Below are 22,586 nucleotides of genomic sequence, written 5' to 3'. Positions count from 1 at the left end.
CATCCCCTTTTTTCTTCCTGTTCTTCTTCTTCCTCCCCTGTTTTCTCCTATTCCCACTCTTATCTTTATGCTTTTGTCTCTTCTCTTCAAATAATTAGTGTAACTTTGTCCTCCTTATAGCTTTATGTTTTTAATCCTTGCATACACTAATAATTTAATTATTAGTTCTAAAGCATGTAAAAGAAAATCTACTTTCAAGCAGCTGCTATAAAGTTTCTCCATTCATGTGACTGGTTCAGCACAAACCGAGCAAACACTGAGCAAAGAAAGGGCTGACAGCCTGGGTGAGAGTTTACTAAGCACGTCACAGGACTATTAAACAGAAAATATGTCAATACCATTGTACAGATGGAGTGCAGAATTAATTGGCAAAACTTGTTGTTGTTGTTATTGATCACAGAAATGATTCATTCTTGATATATTTTTAGGAGAAATTCACTGTTGAGCTAACACTCTGTGCAACTTAGTCAGTGAAAAATCTCTGATGTACATGATTTTTTTAAAAACTTTTAATTAGCTTTTTTGACTGAAGGAACTGATGAATAATTTGTCTTCTTTCTGGAGAAGTTTGGGTTGTTATGGTGATCACATCACTGGTACCACATAAAACACACATACAGTTGTGATGTTACGCTTTCAGCGTGGTATTTTTAGAAAAGTGTCATTTGGAGTCATCATATGAGTTTAAATGCCCATGAAAATAACTATGTGTGCTTTAATTTTGCAGTTTCTATTCTAGTATGCTTCCCCTATGTAAAAGTGGGAAAAGTACACACATAATAATTTAAATATATAATTTATTGTAAAAAAAAAAAAAAAAAAAAAAAAAAATATTGCTTGAGAGAGATGGAAAGTTTTCATAGCACACCAAAGAGAGGCAGATGGGGAGAGAGGCTGTTGTTCATAGGCAGGTATATAACAACATTTCAGTCTTTTATTCGTTTAGGTGGAAATATGTTTAGTAGAGACAACAGGCATAAAGTCTCTTCAGATTATTTTTTTTTAAAGCTTCAGAACAGCATCTATCTCAAGATTGGATATTAACACAAATGAATGAAGAAGACTGATTTAAAGCAGTATTGTATTTGCAGGTTTTTACATGCTGGATTTGTGATAAATAGACATTTTCTTCTGGCCACTGTGATAGTTGAATTTCCAAGTCACTCGAAGGTTCGTCTCATTTACTTGAGACCTACCAATTTCTATATTTCTATAGTCGCAGTTCACACAGTGTAGTCACACAAAGAAGGGAAGACTTGTTTGGTCCCAGAGATCCTATGATATGGATTTTATGATTTTAAAAAATGAAGTGACAAAAAATGTTATTATCATATCAATCTATCTATATTCTTATAAAACCCTGTTTATAGGTGTAAGCATGATTTTTATAGCACCAGCATAAAATCTTTTATGTAAAATCCATAAATTTTGTTTTGAAAATCACTTTTAATCAATGCGTTCTTTCATTACTACCTTTTGGGAAAGTGCTTAGGCTGTTGAGAACAGCGCTTAATGAAGAAAAAGAAAGCATGCTGACCCAGAAAACTTGAAGGAATATGCACATTAAATAAGAAAGAGAAGAAGAGAAGGTTTTAAAATAAGTATCTACAGAGGCCATTCTTCAAAAAGTGACATTGAGAAATGGACCTGGGGAGGTGGGACCACTATTCTAAAATAAAATCACCATCTTCAGCAGCATTGCGCTGCAGGGATACCTGTTCTGGGTCAGTGTGTGTGTGTGTGTGTGTGTGTGTGTGTGTGCGTGCGCGCGCATGTGTTTTTTGAGTCTGTGTGTGAACAGATTGCGGTGTGTGCGCTGCATGTTGTTAGCTCTGTTGGCAGTTCTGATGAAGCTGTCATGAGGTTTAGTCACATCTTTCATAAGACTTGCACACACACCAGAGAGCAGGGGAGTAATAGTCTGTTAATTAGCCTGTTGCTCCCCTGCATGTGTGTAGGCGTTGCTAAGCAGAGCACGCTCCCCATCGCTGTAGTTCAAACTGAAGAAAAAGAGGTAAACGTGTTTCTCTGCGGCGAATGTTACAGACACCTGGTGGTTTAATCGGCTACCAGATGCAACACATTGCCTGTTTTTTTGCCCACGCTAGATAAGTTAAGCATCAGGTAGCTTTTTTCGTAAGATGGACTGTGACTGTAGTTTTTCATTTCCAACGTCCGGAGAGAAAGAACAATGGTACAGAGGGGAAAAAACAGCTTAAAATACGGGCAGCTTTGGCTAAATCATGAGTCTAACATGCAGGCTGGGATTACTATACTGGAAATCAGAGAATCATCACAAAGCTCAAATTAAGATTTTTAGCCTCGTTTTATGTTATTTCATGTTATTAAACCAATATCAGCTTGTTAGCTTGCCTGGTCAGCATGATGTTATCATATGTCACATCTGCTGACTCTATTCAAGATTATACACCTATTTAAATGAATGTAGCTGTCACAAAGCTGATGCTACATGCAAAAAGAAATGTCACAAATTGTCACATTCAGGTAACATCCTGTACAGTGGTGTTCAGGCTCCTCACCATTACAGTACAGTTATTCTTTCAAACTGGTGGATCACCCCCTTTTAAAGATGTTAGATGTTCATTTTGCAGGAATAGCAAAGCAATAACAATAAATCACTGGTTACATAAAGTTGCTTGTATATAAATAATTGCATTTCCCTCTGTAGTTGAGTGAACTGTAGTACAGGGGTTGGATTTTGTTGAAACTAAACCATGATTAAATGATGTTGTAGGATTAAAAGTAAGTAGTTGAAAGAAAGATTTGTCAGAGAGAATGAGCACAATATCTGCAGGAGGAGAAAGGGGGGGAAAATGAAAACACATTTCATAACATCAAGTGTGTGTGTGTGTGTGTGTGTGTGTGTGTGTGTGTGTGTGTGTGTGTGTGTGTGTGTGTGTGTTTGTGTGACCTGATTAAGGGCGGTACAGAATGAAGTGTAGGAGGTGATACAGTAACACCAGCTGGTCTACATACTGACACACCAGACTGCCAGATCCGTGTGTGTGTGTGTGTGTGTGTGTGTGTGTGTGTGTCAAAGAGAGAAACAGACTTTGTGCGTGAGCGGACTTGAGATCAGGTAACAGGCTGGCTTGATGTCAAACTGATTATAAGTTACAATAGCTCATTAGCAAAACCACCTGCATGTTTGTTTTGAATCATGTGTTAGCTGTGGTCCCCGAGCTGCTATAATCTGAACGCATGTTCAGAAAAACTCATCCCTTCTTAGTCAAGAGGGCAGAATCCAAACACTGGAGATTGATATCAGGGGTTCATGTATCTCCTAATGAATTAATAGGAAAAAGTAACAAAGAAAAAACAAACCATAGATTTCTGACAATTTATGTTCAAGGTCCTGAAATTAGAAAAAATAAATAAATAAATAAACATCATGGCTTTTGCCCTCAATTTCCGGTTCAAAATGGTTTCTCTGTGACTTTGTTGTGCTGAGATGTGGGTTTCAACTAAACTAACCTTTTTAAACTCGGGCTGTTCGAGGAGAGACGGCAGGTAGGTCACAGCTTTCAGGCAGTAACCACATGTTGGAAATCTCTTCCGTAACTGGGCTTTCTGGTCGTGGTTCAAGTCTGACTAATAAATTGTAAGGATGTTGAATAAATCCTTCTGTGCCAAAGTTAACCTTTGCATTAGTAAGAAGGCTGATTTGACTTGATAGCATTTACAGCACTTAATAAAAGTGTAGAACCGGTTTTGGCATCCTGACTCCAAAATATGTGGCTTATTCTACACATAGTTCAGTCTATTTTTGCTCCAAAGGAGTCAAAGGTTGGTGTTTTTCAATGCAGCTGGCAAGTCAAGGGTTCCTTTGGCACTGGTACCGAGATGCAAAAAAAGAGAGAGTTCTTTCTCCCCAAACTCATCTCACGTGGAAGTTTGTAAAGCACGTTTAAACATACTAGTGAGTAAAAGAAAAAATCAACTGCAGTATTAATCAACAAATTAAAACAAATTGAAATAAGGACCCAAACTCATCTTTGGTGACTTCCAAATGTGGACTTTGTTCTGTAATGCCTGCTATTGCTCGACATCCAGCGTTAGTAGAGCTGGCAGATCAGAGAATGTGATGAGAAGGATTTGGGCAGCGAGAAAAAGGGGAATCAGATTTCCGTCAAGATCTTGTACTGATGATGGAAGAGTTTGTCAGCTGTGCAAACTCTTCTCCAAAACGTATCTAACTTCTAAATGTGTTGATGGGCATAATGTCTTACGTCCAGTGAAATCTGGTGTTGTAGACCTAACCCTGCAGGATGATTTAGACCCACTCCAAGGCCCTCCTCCTGGTATGACATGCCCAGAACACCTCGCCCAGGAGGCATCCTAATCAGATGCCCAAACCACCTGTGGAAGATCAGCAGCCCTCCAAAATTTCCACAGATGGAAAAAAAAACCTGGCCATACTGAATGACCAGCTTTTTCCTGAATGAAAAAGCAGGGAAGCAAAAGTCCATTGATGGAAAAACCTGCTCATTCAGTATATTCAAGTTGTCAGCTGACCTCATTTTTTGGGCACATAACATTACAAAAGCTTGACCTCACCAACTGAAGCTACCCCAGATCAAAACACTGCTCCTGCAGGCTTGTAGGCTGGGCAGTAGGAATGATGGGTGCCTCAGGCCACATTAAGTTTTCCCTTTGCCCCTGACTCCAATCTTTATGCTCCCTATCAAAGTGAAAGCCTTTTTTCGGATTAGCCTCCCTGATAAGTGGTTTTCTGAAGGCTACACAGCTGTTTAGTACCAATCTCTTCACATTGTGTGTGAAAATGTTTGTACTTTCACTATTAAACATAGGCATAAATTCTACTGTTGATTATTTACGTTTTATTTTATATATTATTATAATTGATATATTATTTACGATTATATATCTCCGATCATGATCATTCAGATCGAATGATCTGAAAGATGGTTGTTCACTGCTATCCTTCCAGGTTTTAATAATATATTGGACATTCCCAGTTTTCGAAGTTACAGCAATCTCCATAGTTGTTTACTTTGCTTAATCTAGACCGATCATTTCTAAAACAGAGTAACATGTCGTGTGCAACCACAGGAAACATCTTCCACATCAACTTCATCAGTAAGGGTTAAATAACAAGGTGCCAGCTGAAACCTTAAATAATCACATATTCAGGCTTTTACCTAATTTAGTTAAATCCAGGTGTGACTTTCTTGCCTGATATATCTTTGGATTTAATAATTTTCACACATATCTAAACCATGTAATTTCTCACTTATTTGCAGAATTGGAAATAAGCTGTCATGGCTTCATCAAAGATGAGGCTTTTCTGGTGTTTTTACATTATAAATGACCAGAATGCCACAAGAGGGCAATTTAGAAATTTAAGTCTTGGTTAAATTAAAAGAAAGACCAAAATGAAATGTGTTGGTAACTTTTTAGGCCGGCACGTGTTTTCACAACCACTCCAGTGTGCTTTGGCATTGATTCTACATGTCTCCCTTGTTTGGGGGGAGATGATGGTGCTAGAGTTTTGTTTTTGTCCTTTCGAAACAACAGCTGACAAAACAGTCTAAGCACCAGGTCCCTTTGGTCCCTGTTCAAGGTTCCTGCAATCTTTTTAAGCTGACGTGAATTCATTCATCGTTAGATAAATTGAGTAGTTCCCGTGTGGTTACTGAACTATTCTTGTTTTCTCAAGTATCATTGTAATGAATTAACAAATGTCATATTTTAATTTTAAAGTCTGAACCAAACGTCTACCAATAGTATCTTCAGGTCTCTGAAATGGCCCCAACCAAGTTTGTCGTTCAAATAAATGTTTATATTAATCTGCCAATCAAGTCACAGAAACCTTTACGGTTTGCTAGGTTGTTAACGTCAGGGCTACTTTATGTATGTAGCCAACCATTTTGCAGCAGCATGGCGCCACACTACACCAATTAGAATAGAATAAAAAGCCTTTATTTTGTCAATGTGCGTGTGGAGAAACAAAAAAAATTTCATGGTCTTTAGCAATATTTTAGTGTTCTGAGTGGTGAAAGTGCAGATATAGGGTTCAGTATTTTGATGTCAGTGTGATAGAAGCTTTTCTGTAGTCTGAAGGTGTTTTGGAGGTATCGAGTGCCAGGTTCCTGCTGGAGCACTTTTATGAAAGTTTACAGTCTTTATGTAGGCAGACTCATCTCCTTTGTGTATTAATCTTGATGTGTCAACTGAAAACACGATGACTAAGTTGATTTTGTCGGTTGGTTTGCCGCCATTAGAGAAGTGGGCCTAGTGTGCATCCCTGAGGAGCACCTGTGCTATATGTCAGAGAAGGGAAGTGATGGGTCCCCAGTCTAGAAAACTGTGGTCAGTTTTGTTAAGAAGTCACTCTTGCAACCTCTGGTGGGCCTGTGGCTTCTGAAGAAGAAGATTCTGTCTGCTGTGATTTTCATCTCATGCTAATTAGCTTCTGTTGCAACATGATGTCTGCTTCTCAGATATGTTGGCTGGTTCTTAAAAGGAACCAAAATAGAACTGACTTTGCTCCAACTGTGAATAACAGGTAAATGGGAGACACTGATTACACTGAAAGTTTAGGTACTGCAGGCTGTGCTGATTACATCAGTAAAGCAGTAAAGTGGATATCTCTACATGGCTAGCAATCATATGCATATGAGCCTGCATATGCACCTGCCTCATAAGCCATTTTCACACAAGACCTTCTGGCAGTCTCAGGGCTGGACATTTTTTCACACATTTCCTTTCTGTAATATAGCACACAGTAGGAAACGGTTCACTTCAGGCACACTCCCACTACTGGAAATACTCCATGTGGCTTAGAAAAGGGGAGTTTTCAGAATAGAGCATGCAAGAACTACACATGATGCACATATGCGAGCAGTAAATGCAAGAAATTATTTGTTGCACCATTCTCAGATGACATCACACAGATTTGCTACTAGGTCAACTGAAACTAAACTAAAACTAAAACTAGGGTAAAGAAACATTTAAATTAACGAAAATAAAATAAAATTAAACAGACTTTTGAAAATAGCTGCTTCAGAACATATTGTGTACTCGCAAAATAAATGAAGTAAAAAATCATCTCGCTTATGTGATCTACCTTTAAAAAATGCTGTGATTATTTTAAGACCCATTCTGAGCTTTTGAAAAATTTGCCTCTATCAAATGTCCTCAATATTATAAAAACTAAGAAAGCCAAAAAATCACTGAAAACTAAATAAAACTAAACTAAACACCAACCATGGAAAACAATGACGCTAAACTAAACCGAAGAGAAAAAGTCAAAAGAAAACTAAAAACTAGAGAAAGCAGTAATTACTCTGGTACCAGGAAGCCGACAGGTAGGAAGATCAGCTAAGGTCTGGTTAGACTTCAACAGGCATTTTCTTTCTTGAATCCAGTTTTGACTGTGTTTTGACTTTCAGCATGTGGATAAAAATGGTGATAGAGCAGTATTTATCCAAAGAAAAATCAGACGTCAAATGCATGCAGTTATCTTCTTTGTTGACCCTGGGACTCTAATCTCTTAACAACCATAATCTTCCCCTGTTAGCAGAAGCTTGTGATTTCTCTCAATCTTTCTTAAACTTGGTGCTGTTTACTGTGCAACAACGCTGTCTCCGGACTTTGCACTGAACACACATGCATTTAGCGTGAGACTATAATATTGGGTGGATTTAAAAAGGCTGCTTTTCTTCTTCTGTTATGTAAAATGGGTCATGCAGTGTAACATTATGGCATAGCAAGGTGGTTTCTATATTTATTTATTGTTAAAAGCGTTTAGAATATATCCTCCAGTCTACTTTCCTACTCATCAAACTACTCAGGAATAAAAAAAAGATTATCTGCCAATCTGCTTTCATGATCGACATAAATACAACGCTTTAAATGGTTCATGACATCAATCCAACGTATATCATTCGATTTTCCAAACACACAAAGGATCTCAGTTTTTCATTTAGCTCCTGAAAACAACGAGGCACAAATGCCTCTCTCTCTCCTCCCTCTGTTGGTCAATCTGGGTTATGTAAACAGGGAAGTGCAAGCTCGGGTAGATACCGTAACTGTGGTAGTGTGGCAAAGGTGACCGTGTGCGTGCATGAGCGTACTCGTATGTCCCCAGGCAGTCCTGGCTTCACGTTCCCGCTGTCACTGCCTGCTCTTTCTCTCCTCCCCCACCTCAACTCTGCTGCCCCTCCCCCCCCAGGCTTCCTTACAATGTGGGTTAGTATGTGTAACCATGTGAGTGGGCTATGACCTTTCACCTTATGCGTGTGTGATCTGTGAAGGGTAATCCCACACGACCAATATAGGTTCAGGAATGTTTAGAAACTGCCCCTTCCCCTTCTTTTCATCACGCTCTTCCACTTTTCCTGTCGTTTCATTACACATCTAGCTGTTTTCTATTCCATCCCTTCTTTCTTGTCCTCCACCCTGTCAGGCTTGTGTTTTTCTTCCCCCACCTCCATGGTTCTTATTTCTCCCCACAGTTCGTCTCATCTGCACTGACATGTTTGCATTTATGTGTCACTGAAATTTGCCATTTGTTGCAGTTGTGGTGTTTACGATGTGTTTATTAGTGTTAATGATGTGTGATACTGTCCCGAGGAGCCAAAAAAAAGAGAATTTTCCAAACAGAAAGCAGTACCACATGACTTTATTCATGTCCTTGTTTCAGCTTTGCATTTTGCAGCCATAGTTTGACTCCAGCATCACTCTCTCTATCGGTTCATATTGATCGCCTACCCTCTCTGTCCACAATCATAAATCAGGCTGAAATGGATTTGTGATCATGTTACCATTTTAGCTTGTCAGATCTGTATTTACACATTTATTACTACTAAACTAGGCTCCAGTCTATCCCAACCAATAAACAAATTCACATTCGATCGTATAAATAGTCTGCTTTTTGGACACCGAGAGAGATCCTCCAATCTAATGTTTCTGACATCAGTTTTGAAGGATTTGATTTTCAATTGGGGGGGAAAAGCAAAACAGAATCATCACAATAAAAACTGCCATAAACTATCAGAGGGATCATTTTACATTCTTCACTTCTCCTCTTCCCCCTTTCCCGATCTCTCATCCGCTTCTTTTCCTCTCATCTTCTCATCCCTGTCCATCTCTTCCTGGTTGAACCCCATTACCCTTGTTACCTAAGGCAGCTTCCCTTGAGTGGGTGTGTCCTGCTGACATCACACACTGGCTCCTGTGTCGGTTGGCTGGGGGAGGGGAGAAGCAGAGAGAGGCGGGAGGAGGTAGACAGGAAAAGCTGCGCAGTGGCGTTGCGGGGGTGTTCCTACGTACGACGCTCGGGGGCAGTTTTCAACGACTCATTGTTTTGTAATTGTCCCGATGGCCTTCTGTCCTCAGTGGAGCGCCGGTAAAGCTGCGCGACGAGGCTAGGTGTTGGGAGACTCACACTCGCACACACACGCGCACACAGACAGACACCTACACACACTTTGACACGCTCGGTTCAGACAGAACAGTGAGGAAGTGTGTAAGCTGTATGAAGAGGGAACACACACACAGATTGGAGTAAGTTTCTGAGAGTGATAAGGAGGAGGCATGAATCTCTCACCAGAGTAGGATACAGAAAGTTGCAGCCACATGACATGGGTGAGTAGCTGAAACCTTTTGACTGACTGGTTCAGTGTGAGATTCCTTCTACCGCTTTCTCTCTGTGGTTAACTGGTCTCGTCCACACACGTGTGTTTTGTTCTGTAATCTCTCAGTCAGCCCAGTAATATCTTCTGCTCTGTGTCTTTTTATCAGTACGAATGCAGACACATGGGGCGTTTCTATCATACTGACCTATATGAGGTGCAGTGCCAAGTCTTTAGCTGGGCTGTTGAGGCAGAGCAGAGCTCAGAGGTTTCATAAGGCATGTTATGAAATAGACACAGGGGTTGTCCTTGTTCCTGTTCCTGCCCCCCCAAAAAAGTATCTTTGCCTCAAGTTTCAAGGACTTCTGTGTCATTTTATTTATGTAAGACTTTGTTTTTGTTTCTGATTCACTTTTTTTTTTTTCTTGTTTTCAAGCAGAGGTTGATGTAAAAGTGTCTGGTCCTAAATCAGTTTTTGTAAAGTATAAGTAGCTTCCAGTCTTTGGGGTAATAAGCCATCTAATCCAGGATGAAGGGTTTCCTGTAAGTTTTTATAACAGTGTTCCCTCGGGTCTGTTAAAAAATGTAACAAATTGGATTCATTAGCTGTAGAAATTAGACACATTTGCTTGTTTACTCTACTCCATATAAATAGATATGAGTTTGCCACTCGGCGATTTCAACAGTGTTTCAGATCCACAAATAAACTTCTCATATGTTTCCATGTGCGTTTAAAAATGTGTGGAAGGTAAAACGACACATTTAAAAGCCATTCTTTTACTGAGGCCACTCTTAGTATAACAGTAAATAACAGGTTTTAAGTATTGGACTGTCTTTATAAAATATGTTGAATATAATGTGTAACAGTTTTGAGTTTCTTAGCAGAAACGCATATGAAGTAGTAATGACAGTCTTATAACACACGTAAGGGTTCTGTGTGTACAGTAATGGATGATGTGAGCTTTGATCTTATTTTGAAGGCGTTTCAGAGATGCTGACACAGATTTCTGCCGAGGCATTCCTCTACGCTCTCTATTCTGTCACACAAACACACACAGTGGGGTCACCGCGGGGTCCCAACTCTGTCACTTGTCCAACACTTAAAACAATCTCACGTGGGAGCGAGGAGATGCCTATGAACGGGTGTTGTTTTTGTGTGGAACTGTGTGAAGTTAATGGGTCACTAAAGTATTTATTTAGTCTTCAGTGGCTTCAGATCTGTTATAAACAGGGATTTCCAAAACTTAAGCACAGATTTAAAAAGAGTTGTTGATTATTTGAATTTATTGACTGAATACTATTAGAATATTCAGTCAGTGAAATTAATTTCACTAATTTCCATGTTTCCTTCAGTATACTATCTGTAAGCACTTAGTATATAAATAGGTGTTTTTTGATGGTACACATTAAAAATAGAGCGCAATGAAAATAAACATATTCTCTTATAAATTTCCAGCAGTTTACTTCAGCATTGCTCGCTCACCTTATTTTGCAACACCCTTATTGTGCATTGCCTCGATATTTTTTGTGTCCCATCATATCTCTCCATGATGTATTCCTCAAGACCGGGGGTGTCAATCATAAGGCCTGGATGCCAGAATCAAATCCAGCCCATTGGATTCTTTTGGAAAATGAAGGAGGGCATATTTTTACTTTTTAGTGTATTTTAATAAGTTTTGCAGCTTATGGGGGATAAAGACCTCCCCACTGACTATTCATACTATACAAAAAGTAATTAAGTAATAGATAAACAATTAAATAACAGAAAAGTTCCTGTGTTTTCAATGTTGACTTTAGAAATGTAACTTTTTTAACAAGGAGTCAAAAAAACTGACATTTTCTATGAATTAACAGAAACTTTCTGTTTCCTAACTACAGGCTCACATGAGCGACCAGGATACAGGATATTGTTCTGTAAATTTAAACATTTATTTCTTACAATTTAAGCCCAAAGAGTCATGCTGACAGATTTCTGTTATTTACAGTGGAAAAACTGAGACGTACTGTTGAAATTGCATTATTTCTTATATTAGGATATTTCAGGAGATTAAATGTGTAAACTTCTTTTCATTGACAGAAACTGGTTTTTCACCAGTCTGCTCCACTCAGGATCAAACTAAGCTATCAGTTTGTGACCCACAAAGTAAACTGATATAGAATTAGAGATCAGTAAAATTAAACTGATCTCGAAGGATCTGTTTTGTGCAGGAAAGCCAAATGACGCATCAGAACGTCTCCTTTATGTGAGTGCGCCTTGGGCCCTGAAGTGCAGTAAAAGGCATGATGGTCATTATCAGCAGCTAGTATAACCATTATCACTCACTAGGATTTTAAAGTTTGAGAGTCTATGAAAGTGACTTTGTCGTAACGCGTGTTAATCCTCTGACGTGTGGTTGTGTGTACATGTATGTGTAATTTGATCTTTGAGGCAACAACTTTTATAAGCCTTGCTGAGATGTTGTAACGCCTTTAATCATCAACGAACACTTAAATGGTTCCTGCTTCTGTGCATGCTTTGTATTCCTGACTCTGTTTATGGGGGAGTGGTTTAATATGACAGTTTTTTTGGTTTTTTTGGCTTTAGTTGAGGGAGGGGAGGAGATTGAAGGGTGATCGGTGGTAGGAGTCCCCCCTCAGCAGGGCCCCAGCTCCAGCATGAAGGGTTATGTAAGTTTTCAGCTGCCAGCCTTCCTAGCTGCCTCTGCCTCACATTCACATTGTTATTGACCAGAAAGGAGCACACAGTGGTGGACCAGTAGTCAGAGAGTCAGTCAGTCAGTCACTGAGGCAGTCAACTTAAAGGCCACCTAAGTGTAAAGCCAGGCTAAGAGGAGGGAAGATCCACCTCCTCCTTACTTCTTTTTAAAAGTTTTTTTTCTCCTTGAAAGGGGAAGCGATTTTGAGAGTGTGACAGGGAGGCAGAGGATACCAGCTTTTCCTCTGTTTCTGATAACCATGCTGCTTCTGGATGAATCGGAATCATTTGCAGGTGGGTGACATAATTCGCCTGAACCGTGTTGAGGTTGTGGACGCGATGAATCTTTGGGGAGAAAGTTAGAAAGAAATGAGGGAAAAATATGGAGGTAGGTAAATGTTGGATATAGGGCTATGCTTTAAGAACAGGAAGAAAACGCCACACAGAGAGCTTCACGCGCACGCTGAAGTTTATCTGATGAGATAACGAACAGTGTTACTTAGCTGCTTCCTTTCTGCATCCTGTTTCAGGAGAGGCAGCATGAACAGAAGCCAGAGAGGAGGTGCACGGAGGGGGGAAAATGAGTTAAAAGCGGCAAGATGATGAGAAATGGGGAACTTTGATGTTATAAAACCAGCTGAGAAGTGTCTAGAATGTGCAGCAGTTGTTGATTGAGGGTCGTTAAGTTACTTAACATTGTTGTGTAACACTGGATCTATACCTCCTTAGGCGTGTGCAGTCTATCTGAGCACACTTTCTTTCTATTTACTTTTCTGGTTTCATCGTATTTTTCTCTTCTCAGTCGCCGTCTACGATTGCTGCTCTCTCTGTTTGATTCGTCACATTTTGCTTATCTTCCTTCCATTTTTCAGCCGGTCTTTCTCCCACTCGTGTCCACTGCCTCTCTCTCGTGTTGTCATCTCAGTTCCTGCCTCCAATTGGCTGTCTCTACGGTTACCTAAACCAATGCCAGTGCCGTGATTGGCGGACGGGGGTAGGATCGGGCCACGCTGGAAGTGTGAGCATGTGGAGGCAGGAAAACATATGGTTCAGCAGACCAGTGGGTTAGGGGGGTAAACGGCTGTAGCTGGAATGAATGAAAATGAAGGCTCTGAGTTCCTTCACATTTCTTCATCTGTTTATCCAGCAACCACAAGATAATCAGAAACTTCAAATCTTGTGTTAGATCAATTTTAATAGTTTGTTTTCAGTCAGATCAGGATTTTAAGTCTTAATTTGAAGCTGTCTTCACTGAATTTAGATGCACAGTGGAAGGATTTGTGAGTGTTGTTGCACATGCGCTCAGTTCAAAGTTGGCTCACAGATATTAAAAACGTGATCGTGTGGATGAAGTAGGATCCAGAGTGGCTCTAAAAGCTCTATTGTTAGATTGTCCTTGTTCTGCTTTTTATTAGCTTTTTAAGATCCATGTACATTTGCAAACAGTGAACGGAAATCTTGGTCCGGATGTCTTTGCACGTATGCCAAAAGCTCCGATAAATTAGACACTGCCCTCCAGGGGCACTTTAGGCAAACAATGGCTTCCCGCAGTGTGCCCAATAGGAATGTAACTATTCAAGGTAAAGTTATACGTCGCGTCAGTCATTGTTTCATTTTATGCCCAATGTTCTGCAGTAAAAAGACAAAACAGTGCAGTGTGTGTGCAGCTGCAGGGATTTTTACATGTTTTAACAGCGGTTGTTGAGATTAAAACAGCTACTGTTAATGTCTCCGGAAAAAGTCGCCAGCTCATAATTCAGGACCTGCCTGATCACGTAAGCGTTTTTTTAGACTTTAAAAACAGTGTTTTAATTTTGCTTAGTGAGCACCATGGCCCACTGACTCTCCTCTTGTTCCCTTTTGAAAAGCATTCACAGAAAATCCTTTTCGGAGAAATAACTGTCTGCATGCTCGTAATTCTTGGGATCGCTCTGGGCGTTTGGCTCACTATGAAAAGAGACACTAGATATCTCGTCATGTCTCAGATTGTGCTGTGTCAAATAGCGATGAAGGGTAAAAAGAATAGGACACACTGTTCTTCCCTAAATCTGTTGTGCGTGTATTTGAGAACAGTGTGTCCATCAGTGGCGAGAGGGTTTCCCGTGAAAAGAAAACAAATTTGACATTTTAATAGCAGCAAAACGTCTGTCGTACAATAAAACAGGAAGGGGCTTGTACTGATTGTTCTTCCATCGTTCTGCACTGCTTGCTCTGTTCAGCTGTAATTGGCCTCAGCATGCCGGGCAGGAACAACCTGTCCTGTTCAGGCCAGCACTGGAGTCCGGGCCAAGCACCAGGAGCACGTGCAGTCTGATTGCTTTCATAACGCCCCAGTGCTGAGGATGGACACATGGTTAATGCTCCCTTTGTCAAAAAGCAGTTTTTATTAAATGTTCTTTCATCTTTCAGGTTCCTCCTGTCAAACAGCACTTTTCTTTGTTGTCTTTATTGTAAAATTTCCCCTTCCAGGTTCGAGTGACTTCTCTTTTTCATCTTTCTCCCATCCTCACTCCTCCTCTCTCTCAAGTCTTAAAGAATTTGACCATAGCTTAAAACAGGTAGCAGATTTCCTTTTTAGGAAATTATACCCCATAAACTTGAGATCTTCTTTAACTTTGTGTGTATCCTCTGCTGCACTTCTCCAAGTCCTGTTTTACCTCATCTAATCCCCAGCTATTCTCTCTGTCTCTCATTAAATGGCCGCAGTGCTGTATAATGTTACAGTACAAAGTCTTGTGATCAGATAGTGGACGTCATGGGTGTGGTGCCTGCACTAAGACAATACCGGTTACATTATTTCACATTGCTACTAAATATTGGCTAGATTACAACAAGCTTAGAAATCTAAAGAAGCTTTTTCAGTCTGCAGTTATCATTTATTCAGATTCTTTTTGATAACCTGATTGGTTAATGTAAAGGGACACATCTTTTCTCTAACAAGAAGTCCCTGAAATGATATACAAATGATTATAAAACAGGCCTGTGATAGATTGGCGATGTTTCCAGGGTGTACCCGGCCTGTCGTTCTGTAATAGGTGGGATTGGATTAGTGGAAGAATAATGGATGGATTATAAAATGTGATTTGTTTCAGTCTCTTTAATAACGACTTCACAATCAGACTTTTTACCTGTATTGATGTGTAATTAAATAGTCGTTATGGGTTGAAGAGGAAACAGTGCTTTTGCGTTGTAGCTTGAAGCGTTTCACAATATGAAACGTTTCTTGGTACTGAAAGAGGAGTAATGGGAAATGGCTACGTGAGTTTTGCTCTCTTTCCACCTCCGGAGGGGCTGTGACCGGGTAGTTCATTAGCTGAAACGTTTCTCATTGTGTGCAGAAGTGTTAAGATTTTGGGTTGCTCAGATGTGAGAAGCTAAGATATCTCACAGGGCGTTCAGAGGCTGAAAGTACACACTGTGTGCAAACTGTTGCCAATAAGGGTTTTATGTAACAGGCTATAGTGTGACCAGCACACAGCATCCCGATGTTCTCTCCTTCTCCTCTGGCTCCTCCTCCTCCTCCCTCCTCTTCCTCCCTCCCCAGCAGCAGTGACACACTGGCCTACTAACAGCCTGTTCTACCTCGTCTCACCCCCTCTGCTGTGCCGTCTTTATCACATGGCCGTTGTCTCTCCACCTCCTTTTTTTTCCTCTCTCTCTTCTCGTCTCACCGCCTCATCGTTTCTCTGACACACTCGTCGGAATCGCTGCCAACAGGAGCGTTTCATAACTCACCTGCATCGCTCTAATAAAGCAGCCTTAATAACTCATTCAGGGCAGTGTCTTACATAAGAGAGGTGTGTGTGTGTGTGCGCGTGCGTGCGTGTTGCTCAGCATTAGTATTGAGATTTTATTTTCTTCCTCAAGGCGAGCACGTAACCCAGTTAAGTCTCGGTCAGTCTTTCGGGAGAACAACTTAAAAACTTTGAGAAACTTTCCTGCATTTGCCTGTAATTTGGGTTGGGTGGGGTCAATAAACCACAACGAAAAAAATTCTGAGACGATATTTTTATTTGAATGATGAGCTTATAAATTGCTCTAATTTGGCGGGAAGTTAATGAAGAATTTGCACTGATGATCATTTACAGATGCCTAGATCTCTGATTTGGTCACATGACCTTATAAAGGTTTAGAACTGCAGAAGAAGAAAGCATTTACAGTCTGCATATCTACCTGATATCATGGCCATGATCTGTGGCTAGTGAGTGAAAGAATACAAAAGCATATACAGCGTGCAGCTACTCCTCTCCTGCATTGACAGGAGCCAGTTAAGGTGGTTCAGACATGATGCCTCCTGGATTTCTCTTAGGTGATGTGTTTTCGACGGTTAATCGGAAGAGGAAGGTCTGGGAATTCCTGGTTAGTGTACGCTCTTACCTGGATAAGCAGATGCTGATAAGGTGGATGAATAGATGGAACAAGACATTATTCCATCCGTCATCAACTATGGAAAAAGCAGAAATAATACCCTAGATCTAACTGGCAGGCCAAGTTTAAGAGTTCTGCATTTTCTGAGTTATAGTTTGTCTGTTGGTCTGGTCTTCCAAGCAGTCTGTGCACCAGCGTCACTGTCTGTGCTCCATCCAGCCACCTTAAATAATCTCTGACACTCTCCTTGCCTTAAGAGAACAGCACGAACGCTGCTGAACAGCAGGAGCGAGGTGGAAAATCATGCCGACACACTCATCGCTCTGCGTGTGTGTGTGTGTGTGTGTGTGTGTTTCAAAGTCTAGATGTTCTTTAAACGTCGCTGTGTTCATCTGAGACCATCAGCTCTTGCGAGTGTGCTCTGTGTGCTTGCAATGCGTTACATCTTTTAATGTGTGTGTGTGTGTGGAGGACGTGAGATTCTTGTGAACATGCTGGTTGTGTAACAGCCAGAGGCAGCAGTTACATAAGCGTCCCTTCTCGTCGGACCAGCCTCAGCGGCGGTGGCCTGGCTGTCTGTTGGGGAGCAACTTTTTCCCTTTGTGAGGCTCAGACTGCGTAAATGAGAAAGCCAGGAAGTCATTTAATAAAGCGGGTCGTCTTATTGGACCGCCACCTGAAAACAAATAGAAGTTTTGTCTTTTATATACTTTAACTCTTTACACAGCAGACTGACCTTGTCAACATATTCATCCATGACCCATCTCCAGTTTGGATCCCCTATTTACGTTTCAGCTCAAAACAGTATGTTGAACTGGAAGCTGTTATTTACTTCTGATAACAATCAAACTTTTTGTTTTGAGTTTGTCAGTTTTTAACATATTTTCCATCATGTTCTAGTTTACTAGGAATCTCTGAATAGTTTGGCCACAAGCCAAGCCTAAATCACATTTGATGGTGTGATTTAGCGGCCATTATATGAAGGTAGATCTTATCTCCAAGCCTCTCTGAAACTGTGTTTTTAATCTCAATTCTAAAGCTATGTTTGCAATACCAACTCAGATTAACTTGAAGCAGTTAAACAAGTAGGAGGATGGTTTCATTTCTTCTGCTCAGAGTGCCTTCGATTTCTGGCAGGTTACTACTAAAAGAAAAAATATGAACCTCTGGTATAGGAAATAAGATTTTTTTTTTTTTAGATTGATTTCAGCATTTTTTTCATTTAAAAAATGAGCAGCAAAAAATTTCCTTCAGTTCACTTGTGATGCTTCTGTATTTTCAAGTGAAATTCTACAAATTGCATCGGCTTTCACTTGGCGTGAAGCAAAATCTTAGCCCCCAGTTAAATGTGAGATTAATAATTGGCCATCTTTCAACTGGGTCACTAGGCAGATGTGTATTCCCCATCCTCTTTGCTGATACTGGAATGCGAATGTGGTCACAAAGAGGTATATGAGACGTCCTCATGATTTCTTTGGTCGTTAGCAGAGTGCTTTGGTTACCCATTGTTTTCATGGAAGGCACTGACTCATCTACAAACACTTGCCAACTACTTTTTAAGTTGTAGTGAAAATGTGGAAACTAAGAAACCAGAACAGAACAGAGACCATTTGACTTCAAAGTTTAAGGCGCACCAGTTGCAACAAGCTGGCTGCTGAGGTAAGGCGACACATTTACTTTGAAGGTGAACGCCCTGCATTATCTTGTTTGAATTACACTTTTTCAAGCTTTACTACCACTCTGCTAGTGGGTTAGCAAGTGTTTGCAGACAAGTTTTCCATGCAAATTACAGGTGACTGCTGCAGGCTGCCAGTGACCAAAACAATCCCCAGCAAGTTTTTGCTGCAACAGCCAACTCCAAACCACCAGCAAACACTCAGCAACCAGTTAAGGAATGCACATTTTTCCCTCGAGACTGGAGGTTCCCATGGGGTAGCGGATCAGTCAATAGCTCTGTGTGACCGAAGCCTTATAAGTTTTCTGTGATTATATTTGGATGTACCCTGACAAATTCATCTCTATTTACACATAAGCGCTTATTTTAAAAAAATCACCCAAGCCATTAGTTTTTTATATTTGACTGCCTAAATTCCCTCCATGCATCCATCCACTTATGCTTGTCCTGATCAGGATTTCTTTAGTAGAGGATAAACCTTCATCAGCATCATCAGCGAAAACATACAGCACATTGTTGTTTGATATGAAACAACGTGCCAGTAATCAGCTTGCAAGTCAGACCGATGGAATTACAGCTTCTAATGACAGCAGAAATTGTTTTATAAATGGATGTCAGCATGGGGCCAATTGTGTACAAGTGAGACTCACTGATGAGGAAAGAAATCCAGCGAAGGAGGAGGAGAACGAGTGACAGGTGAGTGCGATGAGGTGGAAGCAGGATTAGATGGGAAGGGGAGAGGTGAGAAAATGAGAAGCAGGAAAGGACAGGTGTGAAGATGGTGCATCTCCGATTTCGTGTAGAGTGCTGTATTTGGAGTGGAGAGAGTGAATAAAGACTTATAACCATAATACACACCTGCAAAATGATGAGCTAGTAAAACAAATGTAGGCTCAAATGTTTAGTACGCACTCTAACAAAGGTTTAGTTAAAAAAAGTAATGAAAAAATGATCAAGAATAGTCATAATAATAAAAAAAATCAATACTAAATTGCAAATTGCATTTAAAAACACTTCATTTCAAATAGCTTTTCACTTTTCAAATAAATAAAACTTGCCAGTTACAAAAAAGCATTTTTATTTAAGCATGGCTTACTATTTGCTCTTGCCTCTAATGCTTGTTGTGTCATAAAGTTGCCCTGTTTCACATTTACAAGTCTGTGATGTTACACAATTTACATTGCAGTTTTCGCGAACATGGTGAATAACTGCAAGAGAATAGTTATATTTATGGTTCATGGTAAAGGGGTTTAAAATTGTTTCTGTTTTCCACCAGCACTTGTCCAGCTGAGCCTCTCAGGACAGCGTTAGAATGAGATGATTAGATGAATCATTTAGATGCTCTGTTACTATAAATATTCTATTCTTCCATTTTCTATGTACTTCCTGGAATTCCACGTTTGTTGAATAATAATACAGTTTGTCCTCTCTGTGTTTTTGCGTCTGTGTGCACGTAAAACGTGTGACGCGGAGGATTCTCCACTGTGTAGTAGTAAATATGTGCCATCATCTGTAATCTGCTTACACAGACAGCAGCTGGCCAATGACGGGGCGCGGCACAGACACATTGTCCACTTCAGCCTTTCTTTTTGTTTTTTACGAGGCAAGAAAAAGATGGAAAGTAAAAGTTTTAATGTTTAAATCTTCAAAGCACATTAAACCCTAAAAACATCCTCAGGTCTCACCATTCCTTGGATGTCTGACTTGATGGAAGTTGGTATGTAGGTCAGGACCTCATATTTCCTGTGTGAGGTTGTGTTTGTGTGCATCTCTCTAAGCTCGCCCTCAGATGTCTCAGGTCATGATTTATAGATGCAATTGAATCTCATGCAGGTGTCGGATCTCAAACTAAATTGGGGTCATCGTCAGTTCCAGACTTCTATCCATCTTTTTTTTTTTTCCAGAGAAGTTTTTTTCTTTTCTTTTTTTTGAGAAGCGGAGACAGATTACAGAAGAATCTGCAATCCGTCATCTGTTTTTCTCACTTATGGGCAAAACCTTGGCATTGCTAACTTGTCAGTTTTTTCAAAGCCAAGAAAACAGCCTGTACCACTAATGGCTCTAGAGAAAAACAAGACTTTATGAGGGGACTGATGCGTTATACTGCTGTTAGTACATATTTGTAGCTAATTCTCTTCGGTTACTCTTTTTAACCCTGTAGTTTTAACCTTTCCTGTTCTTCTGCCTCCTCACTTTAAGAAATTGACACTTGAGGAGTTACCACTTACTTCACACACTCACACACACACACACACACACACACACACACACACACACACACACACACACACACACAGTTCTTTGGCACACTTACATTTGTATGTTCGTCAGCACAGTGCGAAGAGTTATATAAACACTTGTATGCATTGATGTGGTTACATAAACTTGGTTAGCAGAAGATGTTTCTTCTCTGCAACCCCACTCAGACACATACGAGTGTGCGCAGACGGACACACCAACCATGAATCTGTTGCCGGTGGCCTTGCATTCTGTCGAGGCTCGTATCTCTCAAGAACATGTTGTGTTGTCTTTTGTGAGGAGCGCTGGGTCTCGAGCCCACAGGGAGTGTCCAACTGAACGAATTAATGGCTCAGAAAATGTGCTGCGGGTGCTGCTCACTCTGTGACGCTCGCTGATCCCGGTGAGTCAGCATTTCATCAAGACACTTAATTACTTTCTTTCCCAGCTCTGTCGTGACGGGGGTTGAGCTTTCACCATGTTTCACACTTTGCTTTGACTAATTTTACCCACATATTGTCACAGTTGTTTTCTGCTCCTCGTGGCTCCGCAGCAAACTGATGGTTTAAATCAGTCACCTAGCAACAGTCAGCTCTCCAACTCTGATTCTCACCTTGAGATAACGCCTCAGCTGGCCTTCTGCACAAGGGAGGGGTTTTTTTAATGAGGTGGGCGGGTCTTGGACGCTGAATTTAGATCAGAACTGAAACTGTGTAGTTACTGCATTTGAAGTGTGTGTGGTGGTGGTGGTGGGGGGGGGTTGCTATAACTCATGTTCTGAACTGAAAGAGTTTTCAGATTCTCGTGAACCAAGCAATCATTTAATTAAAACATACTGATAATAGAAGCTGCGTGACACTTGGGGTTACGCTCTCAGTGTGTGACAAACTCTGTCGTTATTGCGTTAGATATGCAAGTCTACCACATCTCATGGACCTCCAAAACTCTTACAGGTATAACCACATGTTTGTGCTCTTTTGAGTGAGTATATTTGGTCTGCTATGTGTATAGATATGTTGCTATGAGTATATGTGTTGTCCAATATGTGTCGATTTTAAATCTTCCCAAAATAATGCAGAAAAAGGTGTGTTTGAAATGGTGTGATCTCCTAGTTTGCCCATCTAAACCCTTCAAATCCCACTTTTTACAATTACAGCACTTGCCATATAAACCTCTGTCTTCAAGTGAAGTCATTAGGTTGCGAAATAAACTGTACATCTAGAATATCATCCACTATTTAGATATCATGTTGTTTTATTTAATACCAATTGGCTTTTCTCCTACTCATGGCAACACTAATCTTTAGTATTGATATTTATTTATGTTCATTTCATCAGAAATCATAGATAAAATCTTTAGTTAGCTGAAGTGGAAAGTAGCATGGAAATAATAAGCCACCAAATGGTAATATGCTACCCAAACTGGACTTCCTGCTCCCTTGTAACTGACAGGTTATTGGTTTTTAGACGTAATGGAGAATAGACCTGAGAAATTGAATCTGTGAGCAGTTTGGCAGGAGTTGCTGATACTGGAGGGAATCAGGTGATGAGGCACAAAGTGAAGGCTGTTTGATGCAATTACGATCCATATTGCATTATGTAATATGTTTGTGTCTGACTTCCTGCAGCCGATGACATTTATCTTCGCTGGCTATTTTGATTGGAGTGCTTCCAAACTCGTCCTCACAGAGTTATGTGCACAGCACTCAAGACGCATGTGTACGTTAGCAAAGCATGATTCAGGAGAGGCTTTTGCTTTCTCAGGCCCTCAGAGGGAGTATTGAACAGTTTATCTGTTATATAAGTTATTTTTGCACATTTATGTGAGCGTGTTGTATAACCTGTCGGGCCGTAATGCGACGAGATTCTCCCCCCATGTGTGCGTTCGCAAGTCTGTGTATGGGTCTGTACATCTTCCTGTATATGTGAGAGGCACTTCATCGTGACAGCTTCCAGATCGCTCTCCGAAACACGCTGTTACAGCTGCACAG

At 40.4% G+C, this 22,586-nt stretch overlaps 1 protein-coding gene across 4 annotated transcripts in view; it reads left to right on the top strand.

Annotated features, from left to right (window-relative positions):
- The window catches only part of LOC100705676 (helicase ARIP4), a 74,520-nt gene that overhangs the window by 29,419 nt on the left and 22,515 nt on the right, over positions 1-22,586 (top strand). Inside the window, exon 1 of one of the 4 annotated variants that reach the window (XM_013271129.3) lies at positions 9,320-9,633. The exons of 2 other annotated variants lie outside the window; for them this stretch is intronic. In XM_013271129.3, the coding sequence (XP_013126583.1) occupies positions 9,630-9,633 (4 nt within the window). In that variant the 5' untranslated portion in view covers positions 9,320-9,629. Of the gene's footprint in view, positions 1-9,319; positions 9,634-12,307; positions 12,610-22,586 lie in introns of those variants that run through there. One more of the 4 variants, XM_013271128.3, reaches the window with a different exon arrangement.

Source organism: Oreochromis niloticus, linkage group LG20 (assembly GCF_001858045.2).
Source record: "Oreochromis niloticus isolate F11D_XX linkage group LG20, O_niloticus_UMD_NMBU, whole genome shotgun sequence".
Lineage (NCBI taxonomy): Eukaryota > Metazoa > Chordata > Actinopteri > Cichliformes > Cichlidae > Oreochromis > Oreochromis niloticus.
The sequence above is the reverse complement of the archived record's forward strand: the minus strand, read 5'-3'. Positions and strand labels throughout refer to the sequence as shown.